Source organism: Megalobrama amblycephala, linkage group LG16, assembly GCF_018812025.1.
Source record: "Megalobrama amblycephala isolate DHTTF-2021 linkage group LG16, ASM1881202v1, whole genome shotgun sequence".
In the NCBI taxonomy this organism is placed as follows: domain Eukaryota; kingdom Metazoa; phylum Chordata; class Actinopteri; order Cypriniformes; family Xenocyprididae; genus Megalobrama; species Megalobrama amblycephala.
Genome location: NC_063059.1, coordinates 33,960,352 through 33,984,126, shown reverse-complemented (window position 1 = coordinate 33,984,126; position 23,775 = coordinate 33,960,352). Strand labels below are relative to the sequence as shown.

The 23,775-nt window shown below is 37.0% G+C and overlaps 1 protein-coding gene across 4 annotated transcripts in view; it reads right to left on the bottom strand.

Annotated features, from left to right (window-relative positions):
- numbl (NUMB like endocytic adaptor protein) overlaps window positions 1-23,775 on the bottom strand; it is a 72,519-nt gene that overhangs the window by 2,382 nt on the left and 46,362 nt on the right. For 3 of the 4 annotated variants that reach the window (XM_048160084.1, XM_048160082.1, XM_048160085.1), the window contains exons 2-9: window positions 17,858-18,008; window positions 14,202-14,276; window positions 9,387-9,461; window positions 4,946-5,086; window positions 4,288-4,492; window positions 3,938-4,204; window positions 3,193-3,369; window positions 1-786 (exon numbers count right to left, since the gene is read on the bottom strand). The exon at window positions 1-786 is cut by the window's left edge and continues 2,382 nt beyond it. In XM_048160084.1, the coding sequence (XP_048016041.1) occupies window positions 1-786; window positions 3,193-3,369; window positions 3,938-4,204; window positions 4,288-4,492; window positions 4,946-5,086; window positions 9,387-9,461; window positions 14,202-14,276; window positions 17,858-17,983 (1,852 nt within the window). In that variant the 5' untranslated portion in view covers window positions 17,984-18,008. Of the gene's footprint in view, window positions 787-3,192; window positions 3,370-3,937; window positions 4,205-4,287; window positions 4,493-4,945; window positions 5,087-9,386; window positions 9,462-14,201; window positions 14,277-17,857; window positions 18,009-20,256; window positions 21,398-23,775 lie in introns of those variants that run through there. The other variant, XM_048160083.1, reaches the window with a different exon arrangement.

Sequence of the window (23,775 nt, the reverse complement as noted above, 5' to 3'; positions counted from 1 at the left end):
AAGTCTTTTGTAAGTCATTCGAAAAAGGGTTTTGCGCCTTCGGTTGCGATTTGGACTCCAGAGCAGCCCACTTTGCCTCAAAATGCTCTGCTTCCTGGGAACTGCTAGTGGGATTCGGATTCAGACCTTCCATTGGCCAACTGGTACCGCTTTTTATGGTACTACCGTTTTGAGTAACACTGGTGGTCGCGGTCGTTGATGGAAAGGAGTTGTGCGGGTGGCCGTTGACGGTTGGAGGAGAGGCAAATGTGGTGGTTGGGAAACCTCCGGGCAGGGTGGGGAAAGATGAATTTTGGCCACCGCCAAGCGTACCTGTCTTAGGCCCCATCCCGACTCCCATCGCCACTCCACCCCCTGTACTGGCTGCAGTGCAGAATACATTAGCAACCATTTGCGACGGTGTGATGCCCACTACTGGCACACTGGCATTGGGATAGGTCATGCTGTTGGCCAGATTGGGCATGTATGGCTGCATAGGTACAAAAGCCGGTTGAAGAGGCTGTTGGGCGAACATGCCAACAGGTGCGGGAGTGACGTCAAAGGCCATTGGGAACGGCTGCATTGAGCTGGGGAGGGAACCAGGTGCGATGGGAATGGTGGGCATGGGTGGAGGTTGCTGAGTGGGTGGTGGCGGAAGAGTAGGTGGAGTCTGCTGCTGGGCTTTCACCGCTTTAGCCACCTCCTCCAGCCAGCGCTCTGCTTCAGATGGGGTTCGTTTGTGGCCACTCTGAGGCACGGGAGGAGGAGACTGGAGAGCAGGCTCTGTTTGAACCCATGAGCTTGTAGCTGGGAAACAACAGGAGGGGTAAGAACGTTAAAATATGCCTATCCAATTCAAGTCAAGTTACCTTTATTTATATAGCATTTTATACAATACAGATTGTTTTAACTTGTTAACTGTAAGCTCCCTTTTGACTCTTCTTCGGGTTTTCGTTGAATCAGTGTGTTACCCCTTCTGGAATCTGTTGCCGTCTGTTTTTGCCAAATGAACAAGTTGAATCTGCGTTAGAATGTCTGACACAGTGTCTACACAGGATGTGACAGTTGGTGCGTCGCACCGCAACAGCTAGAAGCTGTCTTATACTGGACGCAACAAAGCGACTGTTGCAAATCTATTTGTCCTTCCTATGAGAAGTATCGCGAGTGCTTGGAGGTACGTCATAAATGGAAGGAGGCATCAGTTTACTGTCGGGTATTTGTCGCATCGTGTTGCACCGCATCCAGTGTAGACAGCATCACTGATTATAATGGGTTCTATTGTCTTTTGTCATGTCGCGTTTATACAAAATGTATATTTTACAAAATAACTTGGACTATAAAACTGTTAGAAAAACAAAGCCGTAAGTCTAACCTAGTTGTGTTTCAAATTTGACATTGATATCACAAAAATTTAGGTTCCTGTGAGATTTTGTTTAGGCACTATATCAAAAATAGCCAATGGGTGACACCTACACTCGAAATTTTTGATGAATTCTCCTGTAACAAACTAGTACATTTCTGTCACACGATCACTTCTATTGCAAAACATATGCATTTTGTCAAGATTAGAAAAGATTTGTTCATAAAATTGTGCAGTATACTTTGAAACATGAGACTGCCCACTAGGGGGTGGAGCACGCTAAAAGGAATTAAACTACTGCTTTCATGGTAACACAATGTACAGTTTCAAAGTGATTTTCACAGAATGAATTTTGAGTATTTATGCTTTTGAATGATACCTAATTTATGATGATTACTAACATATGTGATAGGGAGAAAAAGCAAGAAATATAGAGCACACCTAGCGTCCCAATACTGGGACACTGAGGGTCCTATTTTAACGATCTAAGCGCAAGGTCTAAAGCGCACAGCGCAAGTGCACTTAGGGTGTGTCTGAATCCACTTTTGCTACTTTTATGATGGAAAAAATGGTCTGTGTGCACGGTGCATAGTCTAAAAGGATTTTCCCTATTCTCTTAATGAGTAATGGGTGTGTTTTGGGCGTAACGTGCAATAAACCAATCAGAGTCTCATCTCCCATTCCCTTTAAAAGCCAGCTGCGCTTGCGCCATGGCGGATTCGCTATTTACATGGGAGAATTTGCAAGCGCAAAAACAGAATGCCTCTCTAGTGAAGAAACGGATCTGCTCACACGCAAGGTTAAAGCGAGGTCAATGGCAGCGTCTATTTCAGTTGCCTCAAAATAGCAACACGCCAACAATGCACCTCATTTCCAGACCAGCACGCCCATGGGCGCACAAATGGGCGCAAATGCATTTGCTATTTCAACAACGTGGCACAGGACGTGAAAATGTTAACTCCGTCAGGCTGAAACCAGCAAAAAACACTTGCGTCGCGCCGCAGTGTATGATAGGGCCCTGAAAGTTAAGGAGCTTCACAGTAATTAAAAGGAAAATAACGGAAGCACAGAAATACTGAAACAGAAATATGAGACAAATGCCAATTCTGCTGTAAAGCAGATCTACAAAGACAACAGTATTATTATTTAGTCAGTGTTGATTCAGTTCAGTTCAATAACTGTATAAACTTAATCAAATGAGTTCAAATCAGCTATAAGCAGCTCTACAGAAGACAACAGTGTTGTTGTTATTCAGTTTGAGTCAGTTTAATGTTGATTCAATTCAGTTTATTAACAGTGGAAAGTTCATCAAATATGAAATGAGTTTAATTTAGGGCTGTCAAATGATTAATCGCGATTAATCGCATACAAAATAAAAGTTTGAGTTTGCCTAATATATGTGGGTGTACTGTGTGTAATTATTATGTATATATAAATACAAACACATTCATGTATATATTTGAGAAATATTTACAAGTATATGTATTTATTTATATTTTTATATAATTTATATTATATATAAATAAAAATATTTTGTACATAACATATTTCTCTTAAATATATACATTAATTTGTGTGTATTTATATATACATAATAATTACACATAGTACACCCACATTTATTATGCAAACTCAAACTTTTATTTTGTATACGATTAATCACGATTAATCGTTTGACAGCCCTGGTTTAATTGAGCTATAAATAGCTTTACAGAGGACAATAGTGACGTTATTCGTGAAACTGATAGTGTCAGTGTAGTCAGATCGATAATATTACTGAATATCAAGTGTCTTCTAAACCCCTGTTCACAATATATCTATATGTTTGTGTTGGATTATGCAGTCTGTTTTACCTTGCAGAGGAGCAGGTGGAGGGGGAATGGCAGGTGGAGCGCTGCAAACTGGCAAGCAGTTGCCGGTGGCTTTGGCACACAGGTCCTCAGAGGGTTTGGTGAAAGAGCTGTTGATTTGGCTGCACAGAGCGTTTATGCTGTCTGCCTCTCCTGTCACCGACAAATCCATCTCTGGAACTGACACAAACCAATAGGGAAGCTCAATCACACCTGTGTGGCTCATTTTGGTGGGCCATGCATGCAGTTTATGTGATTTTGCTTGCTACAATAACCTGAATCTATGATATAAGGTATAATTGCACAGATATGGCATTGTTAAAAATATGACCCATAATTCCCCTTTTAGATTTTAGTCTAGGGGATTAAGCTAGAGATCAGAAACAGCAGCATAATTCTGTGCAAAACATGTTGTTTAATGAGCTCTACATAAAAAAGGATCAATGGAAGGGTCCCTCATGTAAATAACAGATCTACAGGTAAACGCAGCAGTTTATGGCCTAGAATACACGCTCAAATGAATTTATGAGTACAATCAATGGAAGTAGAGTTTTCTGAGATGTGCTTTTGTACATATTTGTATGCAGGCTCAGAATGAGATGCATTTTACATGCCAAAGTCCTCTAGTTGATGATGCAGAGTGCACATAAAGTTAGGACGGTCAGTGCTATCATCTGGGTAAACAATACTGGGTCAACATTATGCTTGCTTTACACTTACACAGCTTGAGTACACAAAAACAACTGACCTGGGTTCTTGGTCTGGAAGTCCGTTTTGCGCTGCAGGGTTGATGGGAGATCATTCAAGCGTAGGGAGAGCTGCCGTTTAAAAGGTGAGTTCTTCTGGCTAAGTTGAGGGAAGCCTCGGAAAGAGCCCTGCCGCACCAGCTGCTCGATTGGGGCGTGTCGGCGCGGGATGGCGTGAGGCCCACCTGGCTCCGCCCTCTCCCCTGGGGAAGCCGCTCCCTCTGGAGGTGAAGCATTTCCAGGTGGCATTGCAGAAATGCCACATGCTTCTGCAGAGAGGCAGATTCACTAATCAGAGTCGTTTGAACAAAGAACGCCTTTGGTGTTTGAGAGTAACGGAAATGAGACTGACCTTTCTTTTTGTCCTGCAGCTGTTTCATGATGTCCTCCCGGTCATTTTGCTGTCCAGCAGAGGAGATGCGGAATGAGCCTTCCCTCACGAACGAGGTGCGGCTTGCATCAAAGGAAGCCGTGACCCCGCACTCCTTCTCTCTGCGTTGCTTCCGCTCAAGGCAAGCAGCAAAGGCGCATCCAACCGCATGGCTCAAACGTTCACCCTAATGTTGTGGATGATGTTGCATTAGCATTTTTTCCCATAATGAGGTAAGAAAAGAAATATTACAAAAATATAAATTATGAGTATCATGTTTTAAAGGTTGTTTATATATTTTCACTGTTGAATGAAAGTACTGATTGGAAAAATTATATTTTACAGAGTAGCACAACTAGGTTAGTCTGTGTTTACATATCCAGTTTTGTTATTGTCGTTATGGGAGGGACAAAAACATCAAGTGGTCACAAAAGTTTGTTTTTGTCTAGCATAGTATTGGGATCCTAATCAAAATTCCATTCCATTCTAGTCCTTAATGTGTTTTTCTCTGTGCCTCAAGTGCAGATAACAGTCTCTAAGCGGTTATTCCGCTTGAGATAACACTGCCATAATCCCTATCTTAATCCCACTTTGCAGGGAACAGAGGCTGAAGAATTAATCCCCGCTGGGTTCTCCTCACCGAGTCCTTCAAGGCCATGAAGCAGTGGCACATCCAGCGGCGAGTCGTTCCATCACGGCAAATGTAGGAGAATGCCTTATCGTAATTACGGTCAGGTGCACAGAAAGACACTTTCTCAATGGTCTGGTCAACAATGAGGTCCTACAGAGAAAATAAAAAGGAACAGATTGGTTGTTGTTTGTGGCATCTTAAAAAACACTATAAAAGTTGTAAAATCCAAATAAAAACAAAGCATTTTGAAAATGCTATGTGTGTCAATGCCCAGTTCCATTCAATCAATATTTAATAAAAAAAAAATATATTATTGTATTGGGTTTCAAATTATTATTGTACATATTAAAATTATACAGACAATGGACTTTATTCATGAAACTTTTTGTGTAAATCTTTCGTAAGGCCAGTCTGACATAAATGTTCAGTCATTTTGTGTTCTTTTTGGCAAACTGATGACTGCATTTTGATTACACTCTAATGATAATTCATTAGTTTGTTTGCCCATATAGGTCATCTTTTACTATTAAGGTGAAACGTATTTGGCTTGCTGTCCACAGTGGAGGAGCTCGTGGACGTGGCTTCAACTCGAGCTCTGATATACCTCTGGGGACTACTAGTTCTTGGAAGATGAGTATGGAAGGATGCTTGTCATATTTTTCTGGCCGCCAAGAACGTTCAACTTTGGGTAAAACACAGTGCTTGTCACTTCACTCTTTATCCAGCCGTCCAATCACAGTGGAGGAGGGGTTGGACAAATACCACAATGACCAACCATCACATCCTACTTGTACAACGATTGAACAACAATGGAGGAGTTAATATTGCAAAATCATATACTAGTAACACATTGCTTCCTCGGATATTCCATTTCATATGCCACATTTCCATTGAAATTACCCGGAAAAATTTGTCCCAGGAACTATTCTCCCCCAGACCCGTTGCTGTCTGCGTTTCCATCGCGGTCTAAAGTGCCGTAAAGATTAGGCAAATTAGTCCAGTGATGTAGGACTGTGCGCGATGTATAAGCTTAATAAAGCCTAAACCTCGCCTTTGGGCCATCTGTTGTACTTATTTAAACTCTATTGTTGATTCAAATAGCAAACAACTCTTACTGTACGTACTACAACAGACTTGTAAAAATGCTGGTTGAAATAAAATGCTGCATGGAGTCAACCAATCAGCTCTCAAGTCCCACTCCCGAAAGTTCCTGAACTTTGAAAAAGTACTACCTCGTGAGCAGGGACTTTCTGAGGGGGAAATTTTTACCCGGAACTTCATTTAGACCGTGGTTCTGCGGTCGAAACACTAGTTCCTGCAGTGGAAGCATGGCTATAGCAACCAAAACAGCTGGAAAAAAACGCTGCGCCTTCAAAGTGCTCTCAAGCACTCCCAGCTGGGCGTTTTCAGAAAAAAGCCTGGCATTTTCAGCTGCCTAAATTCTTCTTCCAAAACGTGTTTTTGTCTTACCCTGATTCACTATGGTAAGCCTATTATAAATGTTTATATTTCAGACCTGTCGGGATGGTTATTGCGAGAAATTGCGTTCATACGTCACTCGTCCGTGCGGGTCTCGTCATATTCATAAATAGAGAAAAGTTGCTCCAGCGTGTATGATGTGGGAGTGGCATAGGTTAGTTGTCACAACGAGCGAGAAAGGTTGACATGAAGCCACTAAATCTCCAATCTCCGGGCAATCACCCGTTTTAAAGAAATGCCAAACAGAGGAGTATCTGCTGGCAAAAAGAGAATACAACAGAGCTCGTAATAAAACAAGAATCAACATTGGCTTGGTTTTTCGGAGATGGTAAGAACTGAGGGATTTGAAATGTAAAAGTGACACTGAGATAGCGTTTTTATTATTTTAACAAGTGAGTAAGATATTTATACATTTATAAATTGCCATATGTAGTTCATTGTAAAGCATTATCTATTGTGAAGGGTCATTTCATTGTGGTTGTTGTAGCGCTGTTATGGAATTTATTTTCAAGGAAGTACTGTGTCTGTTAATGGGTAACTAATCTTTCATCTAAACTGGTTATATATCTTAAGCCTAGTAGTGAATGTTTTATGAACCATATTCATCAGCACAAACACACAGAGAAGAAGCACAACCAAAACAATGTTCTTCCACAAAACGGATGCAGTTTTGTTTTTTAACCGCTAGAGGGCCAAAAGTTGCATAGTGTACCTTTAACTATAAAATCTAAAGATTTACAAAGCTTTGGTGAATCTGAAGAAGAGTTTTTGGGAAGGTCCGTTTTATGCGCAAATTACTCAGAATTTACTCATGTATTTACGAAAGTTCCATGACTTGAATACACCTCTCGTCAAAAATGATTTAGATTTTTTTTTTTGTTTTTTTTTTGTGGAGCATATTGCAAAAAGTGCTATAACTGTACTGAGATTGTGATAAAGTGATTTCAGTTTAAAAACATTATTTGAATTAATGTATCTAAAAGATTTGTCTTTTTTTTTATTCTTATTTGTCCGTGACCTAACCACAGTGTACAGTTTTTGTCCTTTTGATTGTTCTAACATGACTAAAGCTTTTTGTGTAGCCTGGACCTCCCACTGTAACAGTGGCTAGTGTTTCCTTGTTAGGGGGCCACATTAAATGCATAATACATGAGATGAACAGTGTAGAAATGGTAGGTGAGGGGTCAGTGAAGCAGAGGAGGACTGGGTCGAGGTGAGGGGCCCATTCATTGTTAGCCAATTACTGACTGAAGGGGCCCCGGTCAGAGCTCTGGAAGTTTTGTCATGGATGAATGTGTCCTGTGGGGGATAACGGGGGTTTACAGTGGACAGGAAGAACTTTATAGGTCCATGACTACTGACTCATCTCAGTTGCCAGGAATAAGAAAGTCTGGTCTTGCAATCAATAACCCTTTCACTATAATGAACACTGAAAGTGAAGCAGGGCTGCTAATTCTGACTATTTTGGTCAATATTCTAATCATGGTTATTTAACATGATTAGGAGCTGGAGATATGTCCAAAATCTTATATATATCAAATATATTTTTTGCAGGAAATAGGGTTGTTATGATATTTTAGATACCAGAGACAAATCAATACAAACAACAGGACAAATACAATAAAAAAGGTGATTCTTAAAGATTCTTATTAAAGCTACAAAAGTTATTCAGTCATGAGCAGTGAGTGATTTTCTCTGTCTTTTGTTGTTTGATTAGCATTAATGACAGACAGCAGTAGGTATATTAGGCGGCTGTCACTTTAAGACCAAAACACGGATCCAATACTGACACAAATCTGACCTTTTAGGCACACACCCGAAGTCCAAGGTATACTTTGCTTGTTCGTGTTTCGCTCCGTCTCGAAACGCACACACAGAAACTCACCTGGGGAAGAGTTTGAGTTTTCTTTCTCAGCTTAAGGCCCGTTCACACCAAGAACGACAACTATGAAGATAACAATATCGATAACTGTATTAGCATCCACAACAGTTCTGTTTATTATAAGCATGTGCTTCAGTTATGTCGTCTGCCACTGTATTCTGATTGGCTGTCAATCTTTTTATCATTCATCAGCTGGAGAAAGTCATTTTGAAAGTGATTCCAACGATATCTGTGCCATTAATGTTGTGGACTGCTATTCTCTTAAATTCAGAACGATTATCTTTAGTGTTATCGCTATAGTTATCGTTTTTGGTGTGAACGGGCCTTTGAAATGCTTTTAATAACACTTCCTGTAATAGACTGCATTTCACTAGAGTTACAATCATAGACTGATTTGGACATTAAGTTTGATCTTTTAAGGAGGGGAAAAAGGGATGTAAAGGAAAAGAAAGGCGCTTATCTTGATCATAATGTAACTAAAAAAATAACGAAACTAAAATTCGATTACTCACACAGCCCTGAAGTGAAGTTTAACACGGGAGAGGAGAAGAGGGACAGGACACACAGGTGGCGTGTGACAGCGCCAGGAAGGATTAGGTGGCAGTGCTGACTCATATGCATATGGCAGGATTACCAGAAGGACATAGTGAATGGACGTTTGAGTCTGAGGCCCTTACGAGAAACAAAAAAGCAAGCTTTGTGGCCTTCCGCCTTCTACTATGTGAGCTGAAAACTCATTATGTGAGGCCTTTGACCTTTTCTGGTTAACTTTCCGGGTTTTGTGTGAGGGAAGGATGTTACATTAATCCTCTGGCTTTCAAAAGAAAACCCCAACCGTGAGAGACACGGGAACCCTTGGCCTCAAAAGTCGTCTTGTGTCTGAGACAGTCTAAGTGATGTCTCATGATCATGTGACGGGTCTTTTGAAGGTCGGCCAGCTTCCTCTTACCCATATTTCCTACAGACCTACTCTCTTGCTGATGGACTCGGCTAATTGATGGCTTGGGAGCTTATTGGGGCATCAAAGACTTTTTACCCTTGATTAATGGCTTTCCATGGGTGCACAACAAAATGTCTATACAAACATACCTTGGTTTTGTCATCCACTACTCTCAGGCCATCAGCGGACACCCAAAGCACAGCCTTGACAGTTTTTTTCCCACTCTGAGAAGAAATATTGAAACAACATCAGCTTTTTGACACAATTGGAAATTAGCACTACTGCAGAGGTTTTGATTTGCTCTGCATCAAGCATTCTAGCACAAGACTTTGTGTCCATGACATATTTCTATGACAGTTTTAGCTTTTGTCAGCTCGATTTTCCCTACAGTGTAGCTGCCCGATAACATGCTGACTTGTGATGCAATGCAGTGAGTTCCAGGAACAAGACTGAATGAGGCCAGATTTGACATCAAATTTGACACAAAAAAGAACATTTAAATAATGGAAAATTTAATATCAATAATAATGATGATAATAATAATAATAATAATAATAATAATAAAAGTCAAATAAATACCATTTCAAATTAATGCTGTTCTTTTGAACTTTCTATGAGAATCCTGAAAGAAAATGTATAACACTTTCCACAAAAATTAGTAGCTCAACCATTTTCAACATTGATAATAATAAGAAATGTTTCTTCAGCACCAAATCAGCACATCAGAATGAATAAAATATTTTTAAATAAATTAAAATATAAATATATAGATATTTTAATCTGTAATAATATTTCATAATATTTCTATTTTTACTGTATTTTTGATCAAACAAATGCAACCTTGTTGAGCATAAAATACTTTTTACATTGTTTTTTAGAATGTGTATATAAAAAAGATTATTGGAGTATGTTTTACAAGAAAATTCTATTTCAGTCAAAAAATTATTCAGTGTGTTACTTGTTTCTTTTGTAATTATTTGTGAAATTTACTAGAAATTTCTGAGTGAAAATAGTATTTAAAATTTAAAAAAAAAAAAAAAAAAAAAAAAAATATATATATATATATATATATATATATATATATACATATATATATACACACACACACAGTACAGTCCAAAAGTTTGGAACCACTAAGATTTTTAATGTTTTTAAAAGAAGTTTCGTCTGCTCACCAAGGCTACATTTATTTAATTAAAAATACAGTAAAAAACAGTAATATTGTGAAATATTATTACAATTTAAAATAACTGTGTACTATTTAAATATATTTGACAAAGCTGAATTTTCAGCATCGTTACTCCAGTCTTCAGTGTCACATGATCCTTCAGAAATCATTCAAATATGCTGATTTGCTGCTCAATAAACATTTATGATTATTTTCAATGTTGAAAACAGTTGTGTACTTTTTTTTTCAGGATTCCTTAATGAATAGAAAGTTCAGAAGAACAGCATTTATCTGATATACAAAGCTTCTGTAGCATTATACACTACCGTTCAAAAGTTTGGGGTCAGTAAGAATTTTTATTTTTATTTTTTTGAAAAGAAATTAAAGAAATTAATACTTTTATTCAGCAAGGATGCATTAAATCAATCAAAAGTGGCAGTAAAGACATTTATAATGTTACAAAAGATTAGATTTCAGATAAACACTGTTCTTTTGAACTTTCTATTCATCAAATAATCCTGAAAAAAAATATTGTACACAAATATTTTGTACAATTGTACACATTAAATGTTTCTTGAGCAGCAGATCAGCATATTAGAATGATTTCTGAAGGATCATGTGACACTGAAGACTGGAGTAACGATGTTGAAAATTCAGCTTTGCATCACAGGAATAAATTACTTTGTCAAATATATTCAAATAGAAAACAGTTATTTTAAATTGTAATAATATTTCACAATATTACTGTTTTTTACTGTATTTTTAATTAAATAAATGTAGCCTTGGTGAGCAGACGAAACTTCTTTTAAAAACATTAAAAATTTTAGTGGTTCCAAACTTTTGGACTGTACTGTGTGTATATATATATATATATATCACCTTGGAATTGTAAGGTTCTATCTGACATTTTTAACTATTTTTGAGTTATTCACATTTTCTTATTCTGTGAAAACTTATTTACATTCTGTGGTTTTTCTTTCTTTCTTTCTTTTTTCTTTTTTTGTTGTTGTGTACATTTTGGGACTTCATTATTTAGAAAACAAAAACATTCTATCAACAAAGTCTAACTCTAACTTAGTTCTATAAGGTTCTATTTCTATTAATAGGACCAATTAGCCAAGACTGTTCAAACTCCAACTGTCAAAATTCAAATTTAAACACAATTTAAGCTTTTTTAATTTTGATATTGTACATTTAGAATACATTTAGGGTCTCTGTCATTTTCATGTATGACAGAGACTTGTATAATTTTTGCTATATGGAATGAAGCTCAATATCTCAAAACTGCTTAGGATGCAGATAGAACCTTATAATTCCAAGGTGATGAGATCTCAGGAAACTCAGGGAGCAAGGGAGCATCGCATGTAAACTTAAAGTACACATCAAGTGCACATTTAGGACAGGTTCAGAAGACTGCAAGGCAGCTCTCTAGGTTTTGGAACAGGGTTTAAATCTTTCACTGAATCTGTTGTGAGTGCATGTCTGTCTGAGAGAGTGAATGTTAGGGCACCGTGGAATTAATTTAATCTGGAAAAAAAACTGTAGGAATGAGTAAAAGTGAAGTATGTGGCTAAATCAAGAAGAACTGAGGGAATCCAGCTGATGTTACAAGCAGCCCAAAAGTCACTGTCCAAATTTGCTAAGACAGCAGAACATTATACACTGGCTGGAGGTGGAGAGAAGAGACTGGAACAATAAGGAACAAGCACAAGCTCAGAGCATAATGAGATGAAGGCTTTGGGGGTTTGAGAAGAAGAGAAAATAAATGAAGTGACTGTGTAGACAGACACAGCAGGAACTACCAACATGGGGATGAAAGAGAGAGCGTATATGAACAGATGGAGGGGCCCCGGAGACAGGGCCACACACAGTCAGTGTCATACAAACTGCACTTGTGGGTAAAAAGGTCTTCGTAAATATGAAAAACAACTGTTTTGCAAAAAAAAAACATTATAAATACATATATTACAGTTCAGATTTGAAGGGTCAGGATACGACTACTGACAGAGAAGCAATACTGAAGACAATAGCCAATGACAGAGCAGCTACGCTCTATAAATATTGATTTTTTGGACACAATGAGGAACAGTGTGGGTTTTACAGATGGATGTGAATAGGTGTGCCAGGGGTCAAAATTAAAGGGATAGTTCACCCAAAAATGAATTCTTTCATATATACAGTATATAGTGCACAGCGTAAACTCCGTTTGAAAAGTAACATTTTAAACAATATCTCAATGAACAAAAATAATTTCCAAAATGTTGACAAGACTAAGTTTAATATAACATCTGTTTAACTTATAACATGAAAATAAGGTTAATAATATAACTTAGATTACACATTTTTCAGTTTTACTAAAATTAGGGTGATGCAAAAATGAGTGCACCCCACAACAAATGATACTTTAATGACAACACCGAGTCTTCTAGGCATGGAATGAACAAGTTGGCCACATTTTGCAACATCTATCTTATTTCATTCTTCAAGAATGACCTCTTTTAGAGTCTGGATGCTGGATGGAGAGTGATGCTCAACTGGTCTCTTCAGAATTCCCCATAGGTGTTCGACTGGGTTCAGATCAGGAGCCACTGAATCACTTTCACCCTGTTCTTCTTCAGAAATCCAACAGTGGCCTTAGATGTGTGTTTAGGACAGAAAAGTGCATGACGACCAAGGGCACGGAGTGATGGTACATCTGTGAATTCATGATGCCATCAATGAAATGCAGCTCCCCGACACCAGAAGCACTCGTGCAGCCCCACATAAGGACACTGCCACCACCATGTTTCACTGTAGGCACCATGCATTTTTATTTGTATTCCTCACCTTTGCGACGCCATACAGTTTTGAAGCCATCAGTTCCAAAAACGTTAATCTTGGTCTCATCTCTCCAGAGTCCCAGTAGTCTTCATCTTTGTCAGCATGGGCCCTGGCAAACTCGAGGCGGGCTTTTTTGTGCCTGGGCTTTAGGAGAGGCTTCTTTCGTGGACGGGACCCATGCATGCCATTCCTCTGCAGTGTACGCCGTATTGAGTCACCCCATTTTGGCTTTCAACTTCTTTAGATAACTGCAGTGAACTTGCACGCCGATTTTCTTCAACCCTTCTCATCAGAAGACACTCCTGTCGAGGTGTTAACTTCCGTGGACGACCTGGACATCTCTGTGAGATGTTTGCAGTTCCATCTTTTTAAAATTTTTGTACCACTTTTGCTACAGTATTCTGACTGATAAGCTTTGCTGATCTTCTTGTAGCCTTCACCTTTCAGGTGTAAAGAAGTTACTTTCTTTCTCAGGTCTTGTGACATTTCTCTTCCATGTGGTGCCATTGCTGACAGCATGAAATGGGAAGGGGTTTTAACACCCTTTTATAGTCAACTGTCTGCTGGACACCTGTGTAATGAATAATTAGACTCACCTGTGGTTGAATTCTTGTTAAAATTAGACATTTGTAGTCTAAAATCTAGCTTTGCCCCAGAGACTTTCAGTGGGGTGTACTCATTTTTGCATCACCCTAATTTGAGTAAAACTGAAATTTTGTTCTCTAAGTTATATTATTAACCTTATTTTCATGTTATGTTATAAGTTAAACAGATGTTATATTAAACTTAGTCTTGTCAACCTTTTGGAAATTATTTTTGTGTTCATTGAGATATTGTTTAAAATCTTACTCATTTACGCTGAGCACTGTATATACACATCACATTTTTGCTATACCAGCTTCTCTGGCTGCCAAATTGCTTTTTATAACAAGTGTATGTTTTATTGTGTGAGAATGAAAAGCACTACTGTACTCACCACTTTCAGTTTTTTCACTGCTTCTTCGCACACATGCATCCCTCTGGACTCCTCTACCTCCACCAGACCGAGGTACTGCAGAAAGAGAAAAAATACAGGGAAAAGGGAGAGAGAGAATGATGAAATCCACATTTTCTATTTTTCTTCCACTACACCATTAGTTCTCTGAATGACATGATGTGTGTTGTGAAAATAAAATCTCTACGCTGTCATTATTTGCTGAGGGTACATGATCAAAATAGACGAACACAAATTTACTCAACCTCTTCAGGGGAAACGAGTCCTGTCCAAACAGAGCTAGAGTAGATTTCAATGAGGAGCCCGTTGAAAACACAGCAGAGGATGTATTGTGGGAACTCTGAAGTGAGATTTTGTCCAAATGTCCTCACACAGACACAATTAATAGTCATCCAGCTAGAGTTATGTGATTATGGTGGCCACGAGGACAGAGGCCATTACAAGATTACATCTCAGTCTCGCAGAGATTCTTGATGCCTCAGGCTGGAGAGTAAAATTAGGCTGAATTTAATTATGCAAGATCCACTGCAATATATCCTCCACTTTACTTAATGATACAAACCTTCTTTAGTCTTGAAAGAGCATCTTTTCTTTTTCAAAATAGGATTGTCAAGTGCTTTTAATCAAAATAATAACATAATATGCTGATTACTTAAATACATTAAATCGCATTTATCAGTATTTAGTGAGGAAAGCCATACAGAAATGATTAAAAAATGGATTTACTTATTTGTTTTACTTTAATATCTGTATTAGCCACATTCTTGCATTAATATAGAGGTCAGGGGACATGATTAGTTCTGTTAGATCTCGCAATATGTTTGTACTGTAACACGTTAATTCATTAAATATTCACATAATTACCCATTTAATAGATTTTCCTTGAATTGTAGTGAACAGAATTGTAATATTCTACTCCTTAACATCCTATTCCAGCCATCAGCTTGGTGTTATTATTTTGTGGGGGTTTGATCGGTCTGTTTTTGCTCAAAGCTCTAAAGCCTTTGGCCGTCAGCCAGACACTGTGAGGGTGTTACTGACTTTCAAACATTTCAAAAGTCAATCTATATCTGGAAATTCCCATTATACCTGTTTTCTTTTGCCCTATTGCCCTAGCATTGCTTTTGAATAACAGTCCTTTATTGTGACATTTTTTTTTCCATTTGAAGTCTCAAGCAATTATATGAGTGTTAATGCTTAAATAAGCAAGTCTGGAACATCATAAACTACACTCTACAGACATTTATGTTGGCTTGAGCCTGAGTTAGTTTGAATTAAACTGACACGATTTACTTTCTTTGTACAAATTCCTAGTTATATTGTGCACTGTTAGAAAAAAGATTTAATGGGGTTCAATATAGAACCCTAGAGGTCGATTTTAAAGAGCACTTCAGGCCAAAAAGGTTTTATATAAGGACACACATGATTCTCGGATAAATTGCAAAGTTTGACCATTTTACAATGAAAGTTTATCATTTGCATGTGTTTTAGGTCCTGTCAGTTTAAACATTCAAATGATTTTAAACCATTTGAGGGACACATACATGCAAAAAATTGTCAAAATGCACATGTCTGTGAGTATCCTCATAAACAGTTACTTATGGCTTTAGGTGAACAAACAATTGAGAAAGAAAAACGGAAGGAAAACCGACGTTTACCAGTATTTTGGATCTGCGAATTCGGTCTTAAAGTGACAGCAGCCTAATATTCTTACTACTTTCTGTGTCATGAATATTAATCAAACAACAAAACACAAAGAGAATAATCACTTTTGTAGCTTTAACACACATTAATTATATTTAATTTATACAGTGAAGACTATGCAGTGTTATTTTACATTTGATTATTCAATATCTGTTCAAGTCATCTGGTCATTTTTTTTCCATATCGCAATATATAATCGCAGAAAAACAAAATATTGCAATGTCAGTTTTTTCCAATATCATGCAGCCCTACGATACACTCATGTCACAATTCGATAAAACTCACGATACTGAGCTCACAATACGATACTATCGTGATATTTTAAACTAAAATAAAGGAGGTTTTTTTATTATTATTACTTTATTGTGATTTTATTATTATCAGGACCCACAAATATTCCACCACTGCATTAGTATACATTATATTCAACATTATATATAGCAGTTTAATGTAGTAATGCCAGTGAAACTTCGTAAACTTTCGTTTTTTTTCCTCATGCAGTACTCGTGCTTTCAATGCAGGCATTCGTCGGATCTCAGGTAAGCCCCGCACACACAGACTCTCCCGGCGTTTGCTATGTCCCGCCTATTAATGCCGTATATAGGTAAGAATAAACAGTTTAAGACACTTTGAACAATCGTACTACTAAAACTAAATGTGATATGGTGATTTAAATGAAGTTTGTGCTTTGCAGGTGCGCTTCAGATGATCAATGCAATCAATCACAGTCAAAATAACTATTCCTAAACTGTAAATGGTTATTTTATTCAAAAATTTAAATTCTGCATTTACTCACTAATGCTGTTTTCGTGTGTCACGCAAGCATTTGAACGTCCGTATTTACTACAGTATGAGCGTCGTTGTAAACGTGTTCATCATATAAAGCCATTGTGTCTCTTCAGAAGACTTGGATTTGGATCAAATCATGATCATATCGTTTACATAAATTATATGTATAAATGAAATATATGCCGATATCTCGATATAACAATGTATTGTTACAGCCCTATTTTTTAAATAAATTTTTCTATAGATACAGTATGTTAAAGAGCTGCTTAATTCATCAAATTTAATCCAAAATAAATAAATAAAATAATTAATCAATAAAATGATCCCATGATGGGTACTAGAGTTGTCAAAAGTACCAACTTTGGTACCAAGTCGCTACTGAAATTTAAAAAATGTGACGCTTTAAACGCTGTTGTGCGGATTCGTAAACACCTCTTGGCCATTATGTTCACATGCTCATCAGATATGTCTGTGATTGGCTACAATGATCAAAGCTTCAAAAACATGTTGTAAATAGACATTTTTAAAGCTCTTTACCGAGAGCGTACACAGATACACACGAGAGCGTCTGAAAGCAGGCGTCCATTGCCACTGATAGACGCGCTTTCAAACACTTCCGGTTTCAAAACGCTTTCAAATTCAAACACTTCTGTGTACTTTCAACCGCTCCCGTGCGTTGATCATTGTAGCCAATCACAGACATATTTGATGAACACAATGGCCAATCAGAGGTGTTTAAGAATCCGTTCAACAGCGCTCAAAGTGTCACATTTTTTATATTCACATATATATATTTATATTTATATATTTATAGTCGATACTTTTGACAACTTTTGACCCCTAAAAGGTTCTATATATAAAGCATCTGTGCTCATATATTTCAATGTTTGTCTTTGTAATCTTTTATCAGAATGTCATATCCTTTTACCAATATTAGTCTCAAGTAAATTTGAATGCTGAAAGCCTTGTGAGACAGCACTTGTAGATCATATTGTTCTTATTATAAATTATTAAAGCAAGAAGTCTATTAACAACACTCTAGATGAATTTGGAAGCCCTGCCATCAACATTTTAGCGAACACTGCTCATGTTGATTTAAATAATATTAACAAGGAATTTAAAAAACAGCTGATTTCTCAACTTACTCGGACAGGAAAGTTGCATTTGCCCTTTCGTACAGCCTCTTCATCTGCTTGCCATTGGTGCGGCCGGCTGGCCTCCGGCATGTAGGTGGGCTTCTTCCTGCGCAGGCTCTGACGCAGCTTATTCATCTCCACGCTCTCAAACTCTCTGTTGCTGAGGACAAGAAAGAAGACACGTTAGCAGGAGAACATATCATGAACAAATTGGCCCTTACTTCACCTCAGCTTCCAACTGTTAAGTCAGGACACACTGAATGTTGACATATTATACAGACAGCAGTATTTCCAGTCATGCTGGACAGGCAGGATGTAATCACTTTGATTTGGATTTCACAAAAAAGCCACCAACACTCATTTCATATTTCTTGGTATTTTTAACTGAATGAAAATAACCACCTTATATTGGATTAAACAGAAATTGCAGAGAATGTATTCATCACCTCTGTCTTAAAAAACAATTGCTTTGCTCTCAAGAGCCCTATTTATGCAACATAATTAGGTCATTCATTCTACCCTTAATTTGCATTGGTAATTTCACATTCTGATGCACAACACCACAAAGCCAGGCCGCTTTGAAGAATCCAAATATCTGAAGCTCCACGTTACGCATGCATATCATAATAATTCCATAGAGGAGAAATTACAGTAGTAAACATACTAAGACATCAAACAATATGTCTTAGTATGACAAGCAAAAGGTTGAAAAATAATGAAAATTCTTGACTTTTATTAATCAGTGAAACAAAAAAGAAGATATTTTGAAAAATGTCCTAGCTGCTCTTTTACAAAAAGGTAAATGGGACTAAGACTGTAAAATGTGAAAAAAAAAAAAATTATTAACATTTTGAACATTTTAGCTTCCATTTTTTTTTATTTTCAGTTTTTATTTAAATTTTTACAAATTTTTTTATGCACTTACTCATTTTAGTTTCGAAGGCAACAATTTTTGTTTAAGTTTTTCCATCAAAAATGTATATTTTACCTATTTAAATACTTTTTAATAGCTTTAGTTTTAGTTAATAATAATAATAATCCATATTCAGCTAAATATACCTATTTAAATATGCCCCAAAAAGACAGGTATGAATTTTGCAAAATATCTCATTTGTTTTCCACAAAAGAAAACAAATCGTATAGTTTTGTATTGACATTATATGGAAGCTTGTTTCCGCCATGAAATAAAAATAAAAAAGGTAATTCTCACAATTCTGACTTTTTTTCCTCAGAATTGCGAAATATAAACTCACAATTGCAAGTTACAAAGTCAGAATTGCAAGGTATGAAGTCAAAATTGTGAGTCATAAAGTCAAAATTGCGAGTTAAAAAGTCAGAATTGCGAGATATAAACACAATTCTGACTTTATAACTCGCAATTGTTTATACCTCGCAATTCTGAGAAAAAAGTCAGAATTGTGAGATATAAAGTCAGAATTGCGAGTTTAGTCACAATTGAATGTTATAAAGTCAGAACTGCGAAATATAAACAATTCTGAGAAAAAAGTCAGAATTGTGAGTAATAAACAATTGCGAGTTATAAAGTCAAAATTGCAAGATATAAACTCGCAATTCTGACCTTATAACTCGCAATTGTTTATATCTCGCAATTCTGAGAAAAAAGTCAGAATTATGAGTTATAAAGTCAGAATGGCATGATAAAAACTCGCAATTGCGAGAAAAACACGCAATTCTGATATTATAACTCGCAATTGCGAATTTAAATCTTGCAATTCTGAGAAAAAAGTCAGAATTGTGAGTAATAAACAATTGCGAGTTATAAAGTCAAAATTGCAAGATATAAACTCACAATTCTGACTTTATAACTCGCAATTGTTTATACCTCGCAATTCTGAGAAAAAAGTCAGAATTGTGAGATATAAAGTCAGAATTGCGAGTTTAGTCACAATTGAATGTTATAAAGTCAGAACTGCGAGATATAAACAATTCTGAGAAAAAAGTCAGAATTGTGAGTAATAAACAATTGCGAGTTATAAAGTCAAAATTGCAAGATATAAACTCGCAATTCTGACCTTATAACTCGCAATTGTTTATATCTCGCAATTCTGAGAAAAAAGTCAGAATGAGTTATAAAGTCAGAATGGCATGATAAAAACTCACAATTGCGAGAAAAACACGCAATTCTGACATTATAACTCGCAATTGCGAATTTAAATCTTGCAATTCTGAGAAAAAAAGTCAGAATTGTGAAATAAAAATTTGCAATTACCTTTTTTATATTTTTTTATTTAGTGGCGGAAACAAGCCTCCATAACATTAGGCTGAATCATGACAGAATTTTTGCTTTCTTTTTCTCATATAATTTTTACATATCAACTTTTAAATATCAAAAAAAAAAATAATAATAATAATTTTTTTAAATTAAGAGACTTCGTTGTTATTATTACCATCTTTTCACAAGGCTTGGCATATCTTCTCCCTGAAAAGCTGTAAACTTCACACAAACTGTTGTACTGCGCTCTTCAATGTGAACCACACGCCACACAACCACTTTTGCTTTTATAGCTTCACGTCAGAGGCAGAAAGCACACCATGCCATGAAGCATTACGGGAAACAGGTGGCAGACATGGAGCGGCGGAAGTACCACTACGCACGCCTGGCCCGAAGCCCACATGCCTACACCCATAACACACCCACATATTCAAAAGAACAAATGATTGTATATGAGTGTGTGTTTTTTAATAGCCCTGGCGTCTAGGTCTCCGGAGGCTTTACTCAGCTCTGGCACACGCCTGTTGCTGAGCTCGACAGATCCCGTAGGGGTCAGATGGGATACGCAGGACTGGCACCTGCCGCTCGTCCGGGTAGTGAGGCCAAAACGGGCAGCTGAATAAACCACATGGCATTTTTAATGAGGCAACAAGACATTACAGTAACATCAGTACATTCCCAACAGGAGGGTCTGGATGTTTGGGGGTTCTTGATCAAGATCAGTCAATGCTTTTGCAGGAAGAGGAAAGGGGGGAGCTTCTGAGATTCTGCTCTACTTTCAGGATTGATCTAATGGCTGAAAGGCTGCCAAAGCTACAGAACAGCAGAGAGGGAGGAGAAGACATTCGGAGATCGAGAACAGGCCAAAAGCCAATGAGAGAGAAAGAGAAGAGACTTTATAAGGAGAAGAAAGAAGGAGCTTGAGATGTAGAAGGGGAGGGAGACAAGTACTAAACACCCTTATTGAATCTTATTGAGGTCACAGATCTAATGTGTGTTGCTCACACTGTGGTGCCAGTCATAAACGTCCTGACTGATGAAGCAAATTTAGTTTTTGATGGTGGTGCTGCATCAGTCACGATTTTTTTTTAATCAGTTGCCTGGAAAACTAGGTGACTAATTGGTATTAGGCTGGTTTGAGGTTCATCTGACTCGTTCCTCAGGAGGTGCTTACAATAGATGTATTAGTGTTCAAAAACACCTGGATGGAGTGCAATGGGTCTTGAGATGCATAAAAATAATAATAAAAAAGCTGGACCATTGAAAAACAGCATATGTCAAATAGTAGGTTTGTAAGAAATATGGAGACCCCAAAATTATTATGGCCAATAACCAGTTATTTTAGTATTATTTACTGTATATCTATATCTATATATATATATATATATCTATATATATATATATATATATATATATATATATCTATATATATATATATATATATATATATATATATATATATATATATATATATATATACATACACAGTATAAACAATAGCTGTGTTTTATTCACGATAAAACACGGCTATGACTGCTTCACCCAACTGTTCTGTGTATCACAACACAACACCCTTAGCAACCACTCTTAACAACGTAAACTGTATGTTCTCAACTGATATTGTTCATTGAAGCTTACTGTATTATGTAGAATAGTATTGTGAGAAAGAGATCAAGTGAGAGAGTTTATTTCCTGCATTCAGATTTAGCATTTTCCTTCAGGTCAGTCCTATGTTGTTCATAATAATAAAAAATCTGTTTAAATGTCCGCTGCAATATCTTGTCCTTTTAACAGTTAAGGGGGTTTTCCCATGACTGACAGCGCTAGTTAAAGCATTTGTCAGTTGCGTCTTGTTCCATGTTCACAACAATTCAGTCTTTTCAATATAAAAGTCTTCGCTACTGACTGACACACTCATAAAGACAGTCTTTGCCGCCATCTAATGGTGTAATAATGTAACTTCTGTTGCTGTTCACGGTCAGGGACTTTTTTTTTCAGGTGGAAGGAAGGCTTTTAATTAGGCCTGCACGATATATCGCATGAGATTGTCACGCGCATTTCGTCAGTAAAGCCGGTTCCCTGATTACCACTAAATCGCCATCACCTGCTCTCAAATGGAGTGGCATTTAATAGACAGAGCCGTAGTTCACTGATAAGCCACGCAATATCGCGTTCATATCGCAGATGAATCGCCTTTGATAATGAATGCGATATTGCGTGGCTTGACAGTGAACTACAGCTCTGTCTATTAAATGCCGCTCCATTTCCATCCAATCAGGGAACTGGCTTTACTGACGAAATGCGCGTGACAATCTCATGCGATATATCGCGCAGCCCTACTTTTAATGAAACTTTACTTCATGAAAGTTGCATTGATACATATTTTTGCCTTTAATATTTGTATTGTGTGGTAACCGTTTTATAAAAGCAATAAGGTACTCGAGGCTAGTGCAATATCGTGAATAATTCATGGCTGAAGGGGTTGCAGGCACTCCGCTTCACGTTGTGCCTAACAACGCCCTTCAGCCGTGATTTATTCACGATACGTACTAAGACATACTATATATATATATATATATATATATATATATATATATATATATATATATATATATATATATATATATATAAAATAGTAATATAATTTAATATAAAATTCTTTTGTCTTTTTTTTTATATATTCCTATATACCTTTCATTTGTTTTTACATCAGTTTTTAGTCATTTTAGTACCTCAACTTATTTTAGTTAGCTGCCAAAGTACCATTTTTAGTTTTTGTTTAGGTGACTTAAGGTTACGTTTTTCATCTAATATTTATATTTTATTTTATTTCAGCGTTATTTATTTCAAGTATTCGTCAATCACGAAATACCACTAGGATTTGGTATCGCCTACTAATACTTTGCTGTACTAACCCTCGATAACACATACGGCAAAGAAAACGATTTGTTCTTGAGAGGTTCTTATGAGACTCGCCAGGGAAATTTCCACAACATCTATGTGAAAGTCACACAACAGCCATAAGAGCCACCCAAGCCATTCCATGATTTCATCACCAAATGAAAACCAGCTGGAGCAACATGGGTAAAGTGAACCAAGACTAAACCAAAACAACACATTCAAGACTTCATAAACAAAACATTTGGCAGAACACTTCTCTTATGTGTCTCTGTGATGAACCAACCATATACCCCATCAGATTCAAGCAAATATCTTATTAAACAGGACATACAAATTATGCATTTTATATTATGAATATTCTTGACTTCTTTGTGAAACATATTCTAACAGATTTATTTTAGAATCACAGCATACTCACACTGAAAAGGTATGGCTTCAGAAGACTCGGAATACACCGCATGAGTTGAATGGACCACTTTTATGCTATTTTTATTATGCTTTTATGTCCTTTTTGAAACTTGAAGGAGAATGAGAATAATGAATGGATTCTCATTTCTGGGTGAACTATTCCTAATGGGTAGAAAGAAAGAAACGGTGTAAATGGGAGAGAAAATGAAAGAGAAAAAAGTGCAGTGAAGGGGCTAAAAACTCACTTTGAGCGCTTCAGTGAGCATGAGCCCTATAGCATCACATGTAAATAACAAATCAAAAAGGGCTCCTCAGCAAGAGGCTCAAAATCTACAAAAGACCATCTTAAGCTCTCCTGCAGCATCTCAAAACTCTACTGAGATAC